This window comes from Phyllopteryx taeniolatus, chromosome 10 (genome assembly GCF_024500385.1).
Source record: "Phyllopteryx taeniolatus isolate TA_2022b chromosome 10, UOR_Ptae_1.2, whole genome shotgun sequence".
NCBI lineage: Eukaryota > Metazoa > Chordata > Actinopteri > Syngnathiformes > Syngnathidae > Phyllopteryx > Phyllopteryx taeniolatus.
Window position 1 is genome coordinate 14406240 of NC_084511.1, and position 18217 is coordinate 14424456.

General features: G+C 40.5%; 1 protein-coding gene across 3 annotated transcripts in view; it reads right to left on the reverse strand.

Moving 5' to 3' along the window:
• atrx (ATRX chromatin remodeler) overlaps positions 1-18217 on the reverse strand; it is a 63148-nt gene that overhangs the window by 20974 nt on the left and 23957 nt on the right. Inside the window, exons 22-30 of one of the 3 annotated variants that reach the window (XM_061787246.1) lie at positions 16896-17026; positions 16599-16693; positions 16349-16488; positions 15856-16009; positions 15649-15749; positions 14758-14866; positions 14501-14678; positions 14054-14245; positions 7404-10460 (exon numbers count right to left, since the gene is read on the reverse strand). In XM_061787246.1, the coding sequence (XP_061643230.1) occupies positions 10272-10460; positions 14054-14245; positions 14501-14678; positions 14758-14866; positions 15649-15749; positions 15856-16009; positions 16349-16488; positions 16599-16693; positions 16896-17026 (1289 nt within the window). In that variant the 3' untranslated portion in view covers positions 7404-10271. Of the gene's footprint in view, positions 1-7403; positions 10461-14053; positions 14246-14500; positions 14679-14757; positions 14867-15648; positions 15750-15855; positions 16010-16348; positions 16489-16598; positions 16694-16895; positions 17027-18217 lie in introns of those variants that run through there. The other 2 variants (XM_061787243.1, XM_061787244.1) reach the window with 2 other exon arrangements.

The following is an 18217-nucleotide window of genomic DNA, read 5'->3' on the forward strand; positions in this document are numbered from 1 at the left end:
CCTGTTTTAAACGCTCCGCCATCATCCCAGCCCCCAAGAAACCGGCAATCTCGTCCTGTGGCCATGACATCTGTGGTCAATAAGTCCTATGAACGTCTCGTGCTGGACCACCTCAAGAGCATCACAGGTCCCCTGCTGGAACCCCTGCAGTTTGCCTACAGAGCAAACAGGTCTGTGGATGACGCGGTAAAAATGGGACTGCACTTCATCCTAGAACACCTTGACGGTGGGGGGGACCTACGCGACAATCCTGTTCGTGGACTTCAGCTCTGCGTTCAAACCATCATCCCCAAACTCCTCTCCTCCAAGCTTCTCCAGCTCAGCGTCTCGCCTGCCATCTGCCAGTGGATTTACAGCTTCCTGACGGGCAGGACACAGCAGGCGAGGCTGGGGGACACCACCTCATCCACACACAACACCAGCACTGGGGCACCCCAAAGATGTGTGCTCTCTCCGACTGCACCTCAACACACCTGGCTTACCACCCCTGTTAAATTATGAATTAATTGTGGCTAATCACAGGCGGCACGGTGGACGACTGGTTAGAGCGTCAGCCTCACAGTTCTGAGGACCCGGGTTCAATCCCCGGCCCCGCCTGTGTGGAGTTTGCATGTTCTCCCCGTGCCTGCATGGGTTTTCTCCGGGCACTCCGGTTTCCTCCCACATCCCAAAAACCTGCATTAATTGGAGACTCTAAATTGCCCGTAGGCATGACTGTGAGTGCGAATGGTTGTTTGTTTCTATGTTCCCTGCGATTGGCTGGCAACCAGTTCAGGGTGCACCCTGCCCGATGACAGCTGGGATAGGCTCCAGCACGCCCGTGACCCTAGTGAGGAGAAGCGGCTCAGAAAATGGATGGATGGATGTGGCTAATCACAATTGTTGGTTAATTTTCACTGATCACACCAAAGCCTGATTATATCCAGACCTGTTCAATCAATAAATCACTTAAACAGAACCTGTCCCGTCAAAACCAAGTCAGACAAAAGATCTAAAAAATAAATAACATAACATAATAAAATAATAAAATAACAAAATGACACGATCCCCAAAAATTCCAGAACATTCAGGAAATAAAGTGACATCTTTCTGTCTAGAAAGGGTTACAAAAGCTATTTATAAAGCTTTAGGATTCCAGTGAACCATAGGGAGAGCCATTATCCTCACATGGAGAAAACAAGGAACAGTGGCAAACCTTCCCAGGAGTGGCCGGCCTACAAAGATTACCTCAAGAGAACAGCAATGACTCATCCAGGAGGCTACAAAGGAACTCAGGACAAATTCCAAATAACTGCAGGCCACCCAGGCATCAGTTAAGGTCACTGTTCAAGACAACAATAAGGAAGGGACTCTGCAAAAAAGCCATGCATGGCGAAGATCCAAGGTGAAACCCACTGCTGACCAAAAAGAACAACGGCTGGTGTTACTTTTGCAAAAACACATCTAAATGATTCCCAAAGACTTTAGGGAGATTAGTATATGGACTGACGATATGAAAGTTGAGTTTTTGGGAAGGTATTTGTCTTGTTACATCTGGCATAAATGTAGAACAGCATTTCAGAAAAAGAACATACTAACAGTCAAACATGGCGGTTGTAGTGTGATGGTCTTGGGCTGCTAAACTCTTTCAGGACCTGGACAATTTGCTGTGATTGATGGAACCATGAATTCGGCTCTTTAACAGAAAATGCTGAAGGAGAATGTTCAGCTAGTTTGTGACCTCAAGCTGAAGCGCTCTTGGGTTCTGCAGCAGGATAATGATGAAAAAACACACCGACAAGTCAACTTCTGAATGGCTTAAAAAAACAAAATGAAGGTTTTGGAGTGGCCTAGTTAAAGTCCAGACTTGAATCCAATTGAAATGCAGTGGCATGACCTTAAAAAGGCTGATCACGCTCGAAAACCATCAATTTTTGCTGAATTCAAACAATTCTGCAAGGAAGACTGGGCGATAATATCTCCACAGAGATGTGACAGACCCATTGCCAGTTCAAGAAAATGCTTGATTTCAGTTGCTGCTGAGGATGGCCCAACCAGTAAAGTTTAGGGGGCTATTGTTTTTAACACAGGCCCATGTAACATTGAATAGTTATTTTTCTTTAATAAATGAAATTACCATTTAAAAACAGCATTTTAAGTTCACTTGGGTTATATTTGTCTGATATTTACATTTGTTTGATGATCTTAAAGTGGGGAAACTATGCAAAATATAAGAATTTCAGAAGGGGGCCCAATACGTTTTCACCGCACTGTATCTGATGACGTGACAGTGGGAAAATATAAAAAAATTCTGGGGGAACCGTGTGAAAACCTATCAACGATTAAATAATTTCCTTGCCCTAATGAGGCCAGCGTGTGGCATATTGCCCCAGTTTGTTCCCATTCATATTTAAATTGCAAAACAGCCTCCCTGCAGCCTTAAGGTAGATGCCTGGGCCTACTGATTACTGCTGACATCACCTGCTGAGAGCACAAACTATAGTGTATGCATACAGCCTAAAGCTTTGACCATTAATTAAAAAGTTCGAAAACAGCGGAGCTGTACAAAGTGAGTACAACAAGCCGGGCGAGCGGCCCATTCTGCAAGTGGATGCTTGCTTCATGGAAGAGTGTAATGAACAGGAAATGGGATGTGTCTGAAGGGTGGGTGGGAAGTCCAAACCTCATGTCTGGGATGCAAAACCTTCTTTGTCATTAGGGGAAGCGCGCCTGCCTCTTGCGTCTTCAATTAGTTTCTTTGATGAGCACGGAGACATCTTTAAGAGAGGGGTTTAAATAATGACCCTTCATCAGGCAGGGGGAGTCCAAGGGGTGGATAAGAAAAACAACTTTACTGGGGTTGCTTTGAACATGCAGAGGGAGAGGTGAGTCAGCATAACAGATGGCTGCAAAGACCATGGGGACAAGATGGTGTAACCTCATGAAGGATGAGGAGCATAAGAGATGTGGCGCAGGGAAGTAAAGTATGAACTTAAAGACATAAGATCAGATGAGCAAGTTGCTGAAAAGGACAACACACAGGGCCACTGGCCAGCACTATTATTTTTAGTACTGTGTAGACATCGCTTTGCAGAGTGGAGATCCTTATGCTGTGACTTGACTTACTCCCTGTCTGTGCAGAAGGCCGTTGGCTCAAAGCAATGAGTCTTTCTGACTCATCTTCACATGAATCCAGACAGAATTCCTTCCATTAAACTCTCAGCTCTGTCTTCATCCTCCTCCTCATCTAATTGCCTAAAACAGGCAGCTTGTCAATGACTTCAACCTCTGCCTTTAATACTGTAAAACTAACGCTGATATCTCACTAAATGTCATGCCTAAAAGGACATCGCTCACCAAATACATCTGTGCAATAGATAACATAAAAAGTGACCCATTCTACAGCTGGATGCGATGAGTATTTAGAGCTGCTACTTTAGTTTCACATTGAGTTGATTCAGGGCTCCTCCCTGTTCATTAAAGGACCTATTTAATACTGTGAACATTGTCGCTTATTCCATAGTTCTGGACTTACAAATTCTGCCAGCAGGAAAAAAGTCCCCCCAAAATAGACTCAGTACTAATTTTAGGCTTTGATTTTTTAGACAGATTTTGGCCTGCCCACATTTGGGACACCAGCCTATCACAGCCTGATAAGTCAAGCGCAGAAGGCGAGAACATTTCCTCATTGTACTACATATTCTGTGGTGCATTTTTTTGCATTTCTGTGTGTGTGTGTGTGTGTATATGAGACAATATTGAAGATAGTGAAACAGTTTAATAAAATCGATCGTTGAAATTAGACTTTACACCGATCTGATCGGCATCGGCCGATAATTAGCATTTTATGCTGATCAGTTTTAATGTCATAATTCGATTGATCGGCTCCGCAAAAGACATTTACTCCACGTCGCAGTCGTGTACAGTATATTCAAATCCAATAGCTAGTTTATTTTTAGCCTTGTCGCGTCTTTTGACATACTGTAAATATCTGACCACCAATAAAGTTATATAAAAAAAATAAAAAGTTAAGTTCAGTCGCTCTGTGTCAGAAAACTCAACATTTACCGTTTTAATCGATGACACCTTAATAAATTTGCAATTGTTCAGCATATTAAATGACCGATTTAACTTAATTTTGGTGAACTATTACTATGTTAATGTCAGAGTGAAAAGCAATTGCATTTGATTGCTTGGGATCATGAAGCTTGAAATAATGTGTGCCACTCGCTGCCATGATTGTATCATTTTAAATGGATGACACCCCAATAAATTTGCGATTTTTCAGCAAATTAAATTAGCGATTGAACATAACTTTGGGGCGCTATAGCGGCTGTGTTCATGTCAGAGTCCAAAGCAACGGTATAATGATTGCTTAGGTTCATGAAGATGGCAAGGATTTATGGCACCTGCTGCCGTGTTTGTATCATTTTAATCGATGACAGTAAAAGATTCAAGATTTTTTTAAGCATATTAAATTGGCCATTGAACATAACTGTGGAGTGCTAGCTATTGTTCATGTGAGATAGTGGTTGTCCATATGAGGGTGCAACAATATATGACAGCAATATAAGGTAGAATACCAACTGGAACAAAGCAGTGTTTGGAAACTGAAGCAAGCTGTCATTGCTTTTTATTAGGCTCTACACGATCAGGAATTTTGGGGCCGCTCACAAATCAGCAAGTTTAAAAAAAACGATAACCGATCCGATCACAAAATGGAGCAATATGTCTATTTACATGACTTGTTCATTTATTGTATATACTTGTGTACTGTATACTGTATCCATCCATTTTCTGTACAGCTTATCCTCACAAGGGTTGCGGGCGTGCTGGAGCCAGTCCCAGGTCAAATTGTTCTCTAGCATTTTAGACAAAAGTTAAAACACCAATGACCTCTAGGGGGCATTCAAGGATTGGCCATTGACATAGGTTTAGGTAGAATCAACATTACAGAAATAATGGGTGCCAACTTACTGTAATTAAATTACTTTATTGCAATTAAATTACTTTAATAAATACTGTTAATGACATGTTTACTCTAACTTTCTCACTGTCCCAGCTATATGGACGGGTGTTGTCCAGAGTTTGAATCCGTCTGACTCTCACCCCCCCCCCCCCCCCCCCCCCGCCATCTTATTACAACAACACAAGTGAATCAACTCTAGGGGCCAAAAAAAAGAGTGATGGTAAGAGGAGAAATTAATAGATGAACAACGATGTAATTAATGGCAAGGAATGAGGAAAAAGGGCAGGTTTATAGCAGCATCGCAAAGAGGAGACTATTTAGTAAATAGCAGTAAACAGATGTGTGCAGCTGCGCTAGGCTGGATGGCTCATGTAAGTGCACTGTGTTCTCATTAAACCCCAGGGGGCCTAAATAACAACGTGAAAGTGGGTGGGGAAAACCAATTCACATTACTCTGATTCACTTCTCAAAAAAAGGTCACAAAAATCATAACAGCTAGCAGTGGCAACGTTGCAAAATTCCTGTGAGGGCAGTGCAACATCTCAGAAGAATTACAATAAATAATATGGACTGAATTAGAGCTGGGAGAATCGAATAACTCTGCTAAGTCGACTTCAAAAATAGGTCGACAAAATTTCTGCCTCAAAGCTCTGCCGGGACCCAAAGAAAGTTTCGCCCACCGCCAGAACCAATGTTTTTACATGGACATTTATTGCAGACCTACGCAGTGTTGGCCTACTGATAAACTTTGCCAAAAATGACAGAGGAGCATCTATAAAGTTATTTTTAAGACACCGTTAGATGTGTAATGTATATATAACATGATTTATGAGTCAGCTGAACGGTAGTTAGTGTTTTTTGACCTAAAATGGTAATCACTAGCGTGCTAATGCTAGTCGCAATCGTTAACCGTTTATCATTTAGCTGTCTCAAATTCTGCACACACAGAATTTATACCATACACTCAGTGCAAACGTTTAAGGATTGGAGTCAGTAGTAAAAAAACAAGAAAAGAAAAATGAATAGTGGGATAGTGTGGAGATTATAATTCAACCTATAATCAATAGGAGTATAAATTCTAAAAAGATTTCATAGCGACAGCCCTTGACTGAACTCCAGCAATGACGAACACTTTCAGTCAAACATATTTCAAACAACTCTTTGGTGACAACAGTTATTACGAACAATTGTAGTCATTCATTCATTCATTCATTTTCCCTACTGCTTATCCTATTCTAGAGTAATTTTACAATGTATTATAGTGTCTCAGGGATCTCGTTTGATGTACGCCCTGCGTCCTCGACGCACAAAAATTATGAATGATGCAAAAAGCTTTGTGAATGTCCATCCACTGACACACAACATTGCTTACAGTACCTATGTATTGTGCAAGGCTCGAATTAAGTTGTCTCGAATCGTAGTTTCCTGGTCAAAATTCGTATTTCGCGCATCAAAAAACACATTGAAAAGCAAAACTGCAAATCAGTTTTATCGCGGAGACAAAGACGGATGGCAGTGGCGTATATGACACAACAGACTTATGTCACCGATGCGTGGTCGTGGAAGTGGAGCGTTCGACTGAGAAGTGCAGTTGAAAAATGCAACACAAATGAGAATAGAGAGAGAAAAAAAGACAAATTGCAAAAGCGCGGTCGCATTTCATAGTGAAATGCAAGGCGAGCACCCATTCATTGTAACACGGACCTCTCTCCGCCAAGCATGACGGCGCGTTGCGGGACCCGAGAGATGATGTTAAAGCGCAAACGTTAGTCTACTAACATAATTCTAGCGCAGCGGAGTGTCTCTCTCAATTATGAGTACCGTCGAATGTGTGGCTTTTTTTTTCTTTTCTTTTTTTTACCGTGACAAGGACAGTATAACGCAACCATAACTACATAGTGTGCTTTTTGCTCAGTGTAGTCACTGTGTGACATGGCCAATCTGATTATCTGTTAGTGGCAAAACTTTGAGTCAAATAGGTGAAATATGTAGCAAATGTGGCCAGAGAGGAATAAGAGTAAAATGGATCATCATCATGTACCCAAACTGAGGAGGGTTTCGGTAAAAGGAGAGGAAGGAAATATTTTTCTCTCGTGACGTTTCTTCATTTTAGTTTGAACAAATTGAAACTTGTAGTAGTACAAAGAATATTTGTCTTATTTCTAGTCAGCTGGTCTATGCTCATAAATGCAGAGTAAGTATTAATGTCACAAAATGAAAAAAATTCTAGCTGTTTAAGTGAAGATGCACAAAAGATGTTAAGTGGGTAACCCTAACCCTAACTAACCCTCTTATTAAAAGTGCATATAGGTAAACGCCATTATGAACCAAAACAAAGGTTTTGAATAAACATAACCGAAACACGGTTCAGTTAATGTAAAATTGTTTGAGACTTCACTGTTATGTCAAGAAGCCAAACAAAAAAAGGGAAACTCAAACTTTATTTTTCTTAAGTTCAGCACTTTATTTGAACACGTATAACTCTGATTTACTTGCTCTTAATGTGAAATGCAGCCCTACCTTTATTTAGTAAATGAGAAAAACACAGTTGTGCTCAAATGTTTGATTACCAAGGCAGAATTTGTAATGTGGGTACAAGTCTTTATTATGCACTAATATCATTATATTAGTGGTATAAAAAAAACAAACCTCGATACTATTGTTTATCTTGAAGGTTTTTGGGAAAATATATTGTTCTAAAAAAAATTGCTATCGTGGCAGGCTTAAGCACAATATAGTGATAGAGAACAAGAGCAATAGATAACACCACAATATTGCACAAACAGTATAAAAGATTAAAGAGTAACAACTGTAATAAAAAGCTGCAATATAGCAGAACTGTGACGCAGGAACCGCAATGTAGCGGAGGATTACTGCATCTGTATTCCGTGATGATAAGTTTCAGGGACTCATTGTTCCAGGGCTGCGACTCATTGTTTCAATGATATGTGAATCCCGGTACTCACATAGTCTCGAGTATAAAATGATCTATGGTGTCCCATTTGTCATTTGTCTGGACTGGTCACTAGAAAGGCAAATACAGTGGAACCTCAATTTAACGGACAGACAATAGTGTCCAGTTGGAAGTCAAAATCACCCCTCTCATGCACTAGCGAGGTAAGTTTGGATAAACAAAAACTTTTACAATATTTTTAAAGCTTTTTTATATTTAATTACAATAATTCTGTACTGTACTGGGTGTATTTAGGAGGGATGTCTCTATCCAACATTTTCATGGCTGATCTGATACCGATACTGCAGCTTCGAGTTTTGGCCAATACCGGTCCGATCCATAAATAATCCAGCAATAATCACACATACTTCACATATTTTGTCGTAAGGAATGTAGAAAAGGCTTGATCACGTGATATTACTCAAACAGAAAACAATAATCAGCAACAGTAGGTATGAGGAAAAACTGACCCATTTATTTTTAACCAATGGGCTACATCATCTTTTCCTTTCGGCTCGTCCCATTAGGGGTCGCCACATCATGTCATCCTTTTCCATGTAAGCCTATCTCCTGCATCCTCCTCTCTAACACCAACTACCCTCATGTCTTCCCTCACGACATCCATCAACCTTCTCTTTGGTCTTCCTCTCACTGTCTTGCCTGGCAGCTCCATCCTCATCGTCCTTTTACCAATATACTCACTCTCCCCCCTCTGGACATGTCTAAACCATCGAAGTCTGCTCTCTCCAACTTTGTCTCCGAAACATCTATCCTCTAATGAGCTCATTTCTAATTTTATCCAACCTGGTCACTCCTAGAGTGAACCTTGACATCTTCAACCAACAGGCTACATAAACTTTAAAAATAAGAACGTGTACTACAATTGAATAAAAATTATGTAAGAAAATCCTGAAAAAATAACCAATAAAACCAATACCAAAAATATATATTTAAATTGCAACATAACCACTGCTCAACTTAAACATAAGCATATTCTACATTTGAATAGATTAAATGATAAATGAATTAGAAAACCATCCATCCATCCATTCTCTACATTCCTACGACCCTCACTAGGGTCACAGGTATGCTGGAGCCTATCCCAGCTAACTGCAGGCAGGAGGCTGGGTACACCTGAACTGGTTTGCGAGCCAATCGAAGGGCATATTTAAACAAACAACCATTCGCACTCACATTCGCACCTACGGGCAATTTACACTCTTCAATTAACCTACCATGCATGTTTTTGGGATGTGGGAGGAAACCGGAGTACCTGATGAAAACCCACACAGGCACGGGGAGAACATGCAAACTGCACACAGGCGAGGCTGGATTTGAACCCGGGTCCTCAGAACTGTGAGGTGGATGTGCTAACCAGTCGCCCACCATGCCACCGAAAAACCATAAAAAATAACTTAAATAAATAATACAAATTGTACTTTTAAAGCGCAAAATAAAGTTGTTGTTTTTTTTTTGTTTTTTTTTTTTAATGGTAGTACATGGTGGGAACAGCATTTGCTTTCTACACGTGTGGCAATACAGTTGAACTTCATTTTTGGGATCGCTGATCCTGCTGTACACATCTTGACCTCTGAGGGGCAGTGTAGTACTTGCAATGAGATACACACTTGAAGTAACAAAGAAAGGAGAAGTCACAATAAAATATTGTTAATAACTCGTTTTTCACAGAGTTTGAAGAATATATACCAGAGTATTGTTACATTGCCGGTTAGTATGTTTATACAGCGTTTGTGTACCAATATTCAATACTTTGAGAGATACAAGTGCCGCAAGTTCAATGCTAATTTTTGTTAGCCCATCAATGGTGTTTTTCATTCACTAATTGATTCATTCTTTCAGCTATCAATTTTTGTGAACAAAAAGAAAAATTCTGATGTATTTGAACATTCAATTGGTGTTAATCTTTTGTTATGTGTGTTTAGTTTTACAGTGAACTTTAACTGGAGTGTCAATAACCGACTTGAAGCAAGCAACATTGATTCTCACTTTTTGCTACAATGTCAGCACCTTAGCAACCTGTTGTGATCATGTGGGCTCTGCATGCCATCCGGGCGCTGCTGGATAGAAGTGCTGGAGCAAAGCATTGAATAGACTGCTTGTATGAGTGGTAGAATCTGAGATTTTACATCCAGTCCGATACTCGCTTTTTTTGCTGACATCGGACCGATTTATGATCTCAAAGATCAGACCAGAACACCCCAAGTATTTAACCCATGCGACCATGTGTGTAAATCTAAAGAAATACACTGACTGGCTGACAGACCTGTATGACCACAGCGTTGAGAGGTGTGTGTTAGAATTGCAACTTGCTACGGCGTAATACTACTACGTCAGAGCGTCACTTCACAATCAACAGGGCGAGATAGAGGCGCCTTGCTGTTCATGCCAGTCTCTGTCCCAGCAAACGTAGACCCACGGGTCGGGATCGGTTACCATGGACCTCCGCTTTGAGAAGCCAGCGTCCTGGCTCGCGGCGGCCGCCACCGGGAGACAGCATGGGTCAGATCTCCATGTGTCACTGCCGCCGCCCCCACTTCTCTGCCAAATTGTTTAAGCATATTTTAACAATATCACTCTTTCGTGGTGTACTTATGAGTCGAAGGTCACGGGTGAATGAACATCACAGCGAGAGGGAATAACGATTTTAACTCCTGTTAAAACATATACCTCCGCAACTACTGTACATTCCATTAGTCCCCAAAATGAAAAAATTAAATAGGCCCACTCCATATCACTGCAAAAATAAATCTTACATACGTCCCCATCTTCAAATGTAATGTCTACGTTTCAAATAAAAACATATCACAGAGGCTGCTCAGAAAAATAAATAATTTTACAATATCACTAAGCAGAAGAAAAGAAACTGTAGGAGTCCCATGATTATTTTATTTATTGTCACTTGGCTGTTTCTAAACCTGCTTTGCCTTTAAGTGTGTTCCTGCCTTTCTGACTTGACTTGAATTTTTGGACTCAAGCAAATAAATCACTGTTAGTAGGCGGTAATTTTTAATGTTAGTTAGAATAGCAGCAATTTGTAATGTTAGAACTTTGAAAACATATGTCAATACATTATGTTAAATTAGTGAGCAGAATCTCTCAATGGACAGTTTTGTTATTGAGAGCATAGCATGATTATTTGTGCAGCAATAATAGGAACTGTATACGAATGTAAACATTGAATGGACAGGGATAGAAGTGCACGGTAATACTGTATAGGATGTGAAGATGTCTTTTTTTTTTTTATTTTTTTTTTTACAAAAACCTGTGGGGAAATGCACAGAAACTACTAAAGCCTATTAAGGACTCGGCAAGCAAGAACAATTGTTTTTTCCAGCATACCTGTTTTTACTTTTCCGCCCCACCTGTACAGTCAACCTTTCGACAATACTTTGAGCTTTCCCACAATACCACAATAATTATCATACAGTGAGAGTAATAACGTGTTAAAACCGAACCGTGAGATAAACATTTGAGCGCACTTGACCGAACAGGGTAAGCAAAGATTTTAGGGCAGTTGCTATTAGGGTTATGGCTATTTTGAAGGGACAACCAAACTACACTCAAGTCATCTACAAAATGTGCTAATGAATGTGGTAACGGCTATACTGTATAACTGGGCATGAAAAGAAATTATTTTAATTAAAAGCCTGGCAGGACTATTAACCTGCTCAATACTACAGTACATTTAAGTAGAGATACTGAAGATGTCAGTATACCCCTGTGCTGAACTGAGCAGTTTCTTTTCCACTGAATCGACAAACCCAAATTCCAGTGAAGTTGGGATGTGTAAAATGCATAAAAATTTGCAAAACAGAATTTGCATTTTTGCAGTTATTCACTCATTTTGAATTTGATGCCTGCAACACGTTCCAAAAAAACTGGGACGGCGGCAAGTTTATAAGGCTCGAATTAAGCGGTCTCGCATCGCTTATTTGAGAGTCAAAATTTGCATTTTGTGCCTCATGAAACATTAAAAAGAAAAACTACGGATTAAAAATTGGTGTTTCCTATAAAGCTTTGCTGTGACGGACGTGACAACGCGATGTCGTCATTACCGAAATGGCGGAAGTGAAGCTTGGTTGCTGGCACGGTAGGGCGAAGCTGAATTGGTAAGAAAAATGCGAGAGCAAAACACAGAAAATGGCAAGACTGTGGGAGCATTTCATACTAAAATGCAAGGCGAGCACCTGTGACTTGTAATTGTTGTAAGACGGATATTTCTCTCCGCCAAAGACGCAGAGAATGACACGAAGTTGTGGGATTTGACATTGCAATTAACATAGTACAAATGAGTAAGATTAACGTGAGTCTACCTTACTAACATAATGTTAGCCTTTGGGATGGTCTCTGTTAATTATGAGTACTATCAAATTTGTGGCTGAATTGTTTATTACAAAGATGACCAGTATATTGCAACCATAGCAACCAGAATGTTACTTATTTAGGGTGCTTAAAATTTTGCTCAGTTTAGGCAGTGTGTGACATATGGGCAGTATACTAGCATCTGATCTGTAAATGGCTACATTTTGAATCAATGAGGTGGAAAACATGGCACAGGGCGTCATACAGGAATAAGAGTAAAATGGGTCATGTACCCAAACAGAGGAGAGTTTTGGTGAAGTCAGATAAAGGACATATTTGTTTACTCTCGAGGTGTCTTCTTTTTAGTTTGCACAAATTGAACACTTCCAAAACTTCTAGTAGTACAATGAATGTCTTATTCCAAGTCATCTGCTCTCAGCTCAGAAATGCAGCCATGAACCTAATGTATTAATATGTCACAAAACGCTAAAATGTTAGCTGCTTAAGTGAAGTTGCACAAGGGCTGTTAATGCTTTTTTTTTTTTTAAATTAAGGCCTTTTATGCACATTATGAATTTAACAAGTAACTTGATTATATAAAAAAGGAAACCAATTAGACGTACATGATTAAGTGAAAGGTCTCATTTTCTTTTTTGTATCTATAATTGCTCTTTTGCCAAGTAAATATATAGTGTATCCAAACACTTGACTATTTGATAGAATTTTCAGTTCTCTCGCTCATCGCATCAAAGTTACTGTGGTGGGAGCAATGATGTGTGTGTGTCACTCACTGTCACATTTACGTACACGCACGCACGCACGCACACAAAGATGCTTTCATGGACCACAATCGGCAGTGTACAGAGAATGGTGTGCTTGTTTACGTTTAGGAACTTACTGTATTGTGTTGGCATGTCAAGTCTGCACTAAGTTAATGTGGCTTCAACTACACTAATATTTAAGTTATTGCTTCATGTTGATGACATGATTCTGCAACTTGTATGGCGTACATTACGAAGTAATGGGTACGGTTAAGATAATGCTTATTTTGTACTCTGGATAAGTGATATTACTGCCACTTGGCAGCTGCTGAAAGTAACTAAAAAGTTATTTTTCTAACTTAGTTACTTTTGAAATCAAGTAATGAGTAAAGTAAATAAGTTACTTTTTCAAGGTCACTGTGGCACTGCCTACAAGCATGTTTGAGCATATTTTAATGCCAGCCTAAATATCACTATAATACTTTACAGACCTGCATCCTGGAGTGACGATCAAGGGATTATAAGGTAAAGCATGATCATTTGTTCGACTAGAGGGGTCAGCAGCCAGCTCTTATAGTGCTGCTAAACCTCTTCCCCTGGGAAAACCACATAATTTTAGCATTACATTAAAATAACACGTGTCCCTAACTGAAAGAAGCAGTCAATTATGTTGCAGCGGGCAGCCAATCATATTGCAGTGGTTCGCTTTTAACTCAAATGGAATTCAAAACGATCGATTCGCTCTCTCTCTCTCTCTCTCTCTCTCTCTCTCTGAGTGTGCAGAAGGAGTAGATTATGGTGGAAAAAAGGCAACTTTCACACATTAAAACATGGGCTCGTGCAAGTGCGACAAGATGAAATCTTTAATTGCACAAGCTGAAAAAAGGTCACAAATGCGACCAATTTGGTCACAGCCTCGAGCCCTGGCTTTAAGGCTTTATGGGTACTGAATAAACAACTCCATAAAAGCCAAAATACACTGCTGACTTACCCTACATTTTATTTATTAGGAGACTGGTCTGGCACACAAGTGTTAAGTATAAGAGTAGCATAAAACTGAAGGTTTACCTTGGGGAGCAGCGGTGTGGCTTTCTTGCTCTTTTTCTCTGAGGGATCGTCTAGCATATCAGGCTCAAAAGTGTAGAGTTCTGCCAGCTCGTTCATAGTAAAGTGCCTTTCAATCTGCTGCTGGTCCACCACCCGGTATGACAAAGACTGTTTGGTAACCTGCCGGTCATAGATTTTTTCTTCCATTGTGCCCTGAAAGGAGAATATGAAACGAAAGCCCAACAAATATGGGATAAGGTTCCACGTAGTAACAAGAGTGTTGTAAGCGTTAATTTAGTGCAATAAGCAATCAAAGTCACAGAGGTACACATCCAATACAGTTCCATCAATAGGCAAAGGTTAATTTAATTCATGAGGATGTGCATTTCTGCTGCTCGTTAATATGTTTGTCTGCTACAGAATCAGGATATCTGCTGGCTGCTAAACAAATCATCCCGCCAAGATCACCTGCGCCAGGAACCTGTAGACATAGACCGTCTTCAGCTGGCCGAAGCGATACACCCTGAATATACTCTGGATATCATACGAAGGATTCCAGGAGGCGTCAAAGATAATGACTCTGTTGGACGCCACCAGGTTGATGCCAAGGGAGCCAGCTCGTGTGGAAATGAGGAACAAACGACCCCTGGAATGGTTTGGAAAGACTTGTATAAAAGATGTCTGAATTGTTTAATTACCACTGGACTTTTAAATCAACAAATGACCTTGTGTTGTTAGGGTCGTTAAACTCCTCTGCCCACTTCTTCCTGGTGGTGGCGTTGGTGGAGCCATCCAGACGATAGTAGTCAATGTTCCTGAACCACTTCCCCTCACCTTCACAGACACACGAGTTAAGAAACCAGCTATTTAATGCCATCATCAAACTGCAGATGAGCCTTCAACAACACGCCACCATCAACTAGGCCGTTTCTTGTCAAAGAGGTTTGGGTAGAAGCAGATAGACTGTTATGGCGAATGGAGGCCCTCTGTATGTAACCTTTAAGATGGCCAACCCTTCGCTAGCCTGCATATGCAGCAGTTCAGCATGTTTCCAATTAGAGTACTGTGATCTTTTCATTACAAATTACAAACCCTTGAGCAAACATTTTTGGTGGAATAAAAAGTCAAGGTCTAATCATTTTCAAAATGAAAGTAAAAACAGCTGCTGAAGTTTAATTAGGAACATGACCTTACACCGGTGGCACTGTGTATGTATGTGTGTGTGCACACTTAAGGTTAAGACGCATGGACAAGAATACATGTTACATGTGGACTTGCTTCAAGGAGTGGATGGAAAAATACTACCCAAAAAAATATGTTAGCATTTTTGGCATCAGACACAAAAAACAAAAGTGAATTTTGGGACACACAAAGCCTGTCAAGCTCCATAAATCAGTAGCTGGTTTCTATTACTAATAGGGTACTTGGTTGTTTTGTACATCATGAATAAGAGCAGCATTACAAAGCAGAATATTCAGTGGGAAACTGATCACAGGCAAATATGGGATAGAATCATTCAGTGAAGTAAGTAACAGCCTCACAAGAGAGCCAAGTGAGATCATCTTGAATAAAAGAACATGGATGGATGGAGGGAGGGATGGAAATATAAAGCCTACCTTTGTATGGTGAGATCTTGTTTTCATCTGCAGCTCTGCAAGACAGCTCCAGGAAATCCTCAATCAGGTCCAAAGAGATAAGAGACTGACTGAACACCAACCTGTGGATGGGTACAAAGATTCATTGGTGTCACTTTACTTTTCGAAACGCTATCCCATTACACTACAAACTGGCTAATACACACCAACAGCACATTCCATACTTACACTTTATCTTCCACTTCCTCTGCCATGCGCAGGATCTCAAAGAGGATCAGAATTTTTCCGGAGTGTTCTATGATTTCAGCATCGGGCTCAGTGACAAACTCCTTGTGCCAGTCAGCGGTGGGGCTCCCTGGTGCCGAGCCAGAGGGTTGAGCTTCTTTCCAACAAAGACACAAATGAGTAAGGTCTGTATGTAGTGAGTAACCATTAAGTTACCATTATTGATTATTGATCCAAATCCATTGTCGTAGTGTTTTAGAGCCAAAAAGATGAGAATTGTGTCAATTTCCCAATATTTGTGAACCTGACTGTAGATCTGCAATTTGGACACAACATTTATGCCTCATCCTCTACAGTGTTAACAGGCCTACAAGCTGTAATGTCACATCTGGTTAATGTGACCCCTCATTGCTCATCATCACATTTTGTCCACATTGTCAAGATCAGTTATGTTCTACTACAACATGCAAAGCTGTTCTCGAGGATCCAAACTTACGCTCTTCTACAGGCTCAGCCCTGTTTCGCCCCTCTCCATTTCTGCCACGAGAACTAGTGTTCCACTCCTTGATGACTTCCACATCATCGCTATCAGAGTCATCAGATCCCTTCTTTCTTCCCTTGCCTTTCTTCTTTTTCCTATTAAGGAGGGACACAGGGTCAGCCAGAGTAACAGATGAAGGAACAGTGGAACTACAAAAGTGTCTCTCGCGTTATAAATATACAACACGGAGAACTGGATTCTTTACTTTTTTTGCTTTTCGTCCTCTGAGCTCAGACTCATGGAGGACTCGTCAGTCTCTGAAGCAATGAATTCCTCCATACTGTCTTCGTCAAAGAAACCCTAAAAGAGAGATGAGTTGGATGAGGCTCAAATGTGTAGGGAATTTATGTACCAAATACAGACAGTTGATGCTTTGGAGCAAAACCGATGCACATTGGAATTTGTTTAAAAAATTAAAAATAAAAATAAAAAAGGTTAATCTTCACTCCCGTATTGCCAGTTCTTCACATTGCAAGGTTTCATTTCGTCTTCCCATACCTACCCTGTTTTCTTTACTGATGTAATCCAGCTGAAGGCACCAGGGATGGGTCCAGATTCTGCTGAGCATCTGGAAATCCTGGAAGAGTTTGGTCCCTGCACGGCCTCGGCCCCCCTCCATAGCATTCCCCACACCTGGAACATGAGGGAGAGTGTGAGATGCAGGTGGTAACAATGTCAGACTGAAGGTTAGTCTCTCTATACACAAAATGGTCTGCGTAGAATCTGGAGAGGGGTCTAATTTGTGCCTAATTTGTATGTCTTCCATTTTCTAATAATTGCTCCCACAGTTGATTTATTCACACCAAGCTGCTTACCTATTGCAGATTCAGTCTTCCCAGCCTGGTGCAGGTCTACAATTTTGTTTCTGGTGTTCTTTAACAACTCTTTGGTCTTGGCTATAGTGGAGTTTGGAGTGTGACTGTTTGAGGTTGTGGGCAGGTGTCTTTTGTACTGATGAGTTCAAACAGGTGCCATTAATACAGGTAACAAGTGGGGGACAGAGGAGCCTCTTAAAGAAGTTACGGGTCTGTGGCAGCCAGAAATCTTGCTTGTTTGTAGGTGACCAAATACTTATTTTCCACCATAATTTGGTAATAAATTCTTTAAAAATCAGACAATGGGATTTTCTGGATATTTTTTAGTCATGTTGTCTCTCATAGGTTAGGTATAACTATGATGAAAATGACAAGCCTCAATCTTTTTAAAGGTCAGAGGACAAAGATTTTTCTTTAACTCTAGACCAGCGTGTTTTGAGAAAGACTTAGCAGAAAGCATTGGATACAGAAGTAGAGGCTGAAATCAGCTACGGCCAAGTATTTTTCCTACGGCCATCGGGACCTCAACCGCCAGCAAGAAAACTAAATTTCGCAGCCGTCGCGGTGAAGCAGCGGAGACGAGGTGAGAATTTCCTTGTACAACCCCAATTCCAATGAAGTTGGGACGTTATGTTAAACAAATAAAAACAGAATACAATGATTTGCAAATCATGTTCAACCTATATTTAATTGAATACACTACAAAGACAAGGTATTTAATGTTCAAACTGATAAACTTTATTGTTTTTAGCAAATAATCATTAACGTAGAATTTTATGGCTGCAACACGTTCCAAAAAGCTGGGACAGGTAGCAATAAAGACTGAGAAAGTTGAGGAATGCAAAAATACAAAAGACCAGTGCAACAAACACGACACTGGCTGATCTGATGAGCAAAAATGTTGCTTAAGCATAAGAGTTACAACAGAGGATGTCCACTCCAGAGGTGGGTAGAGTAGCCCAGTCATTTCCAACCGTCATGGAGCCAAGGCACATATTTTACAATTGAA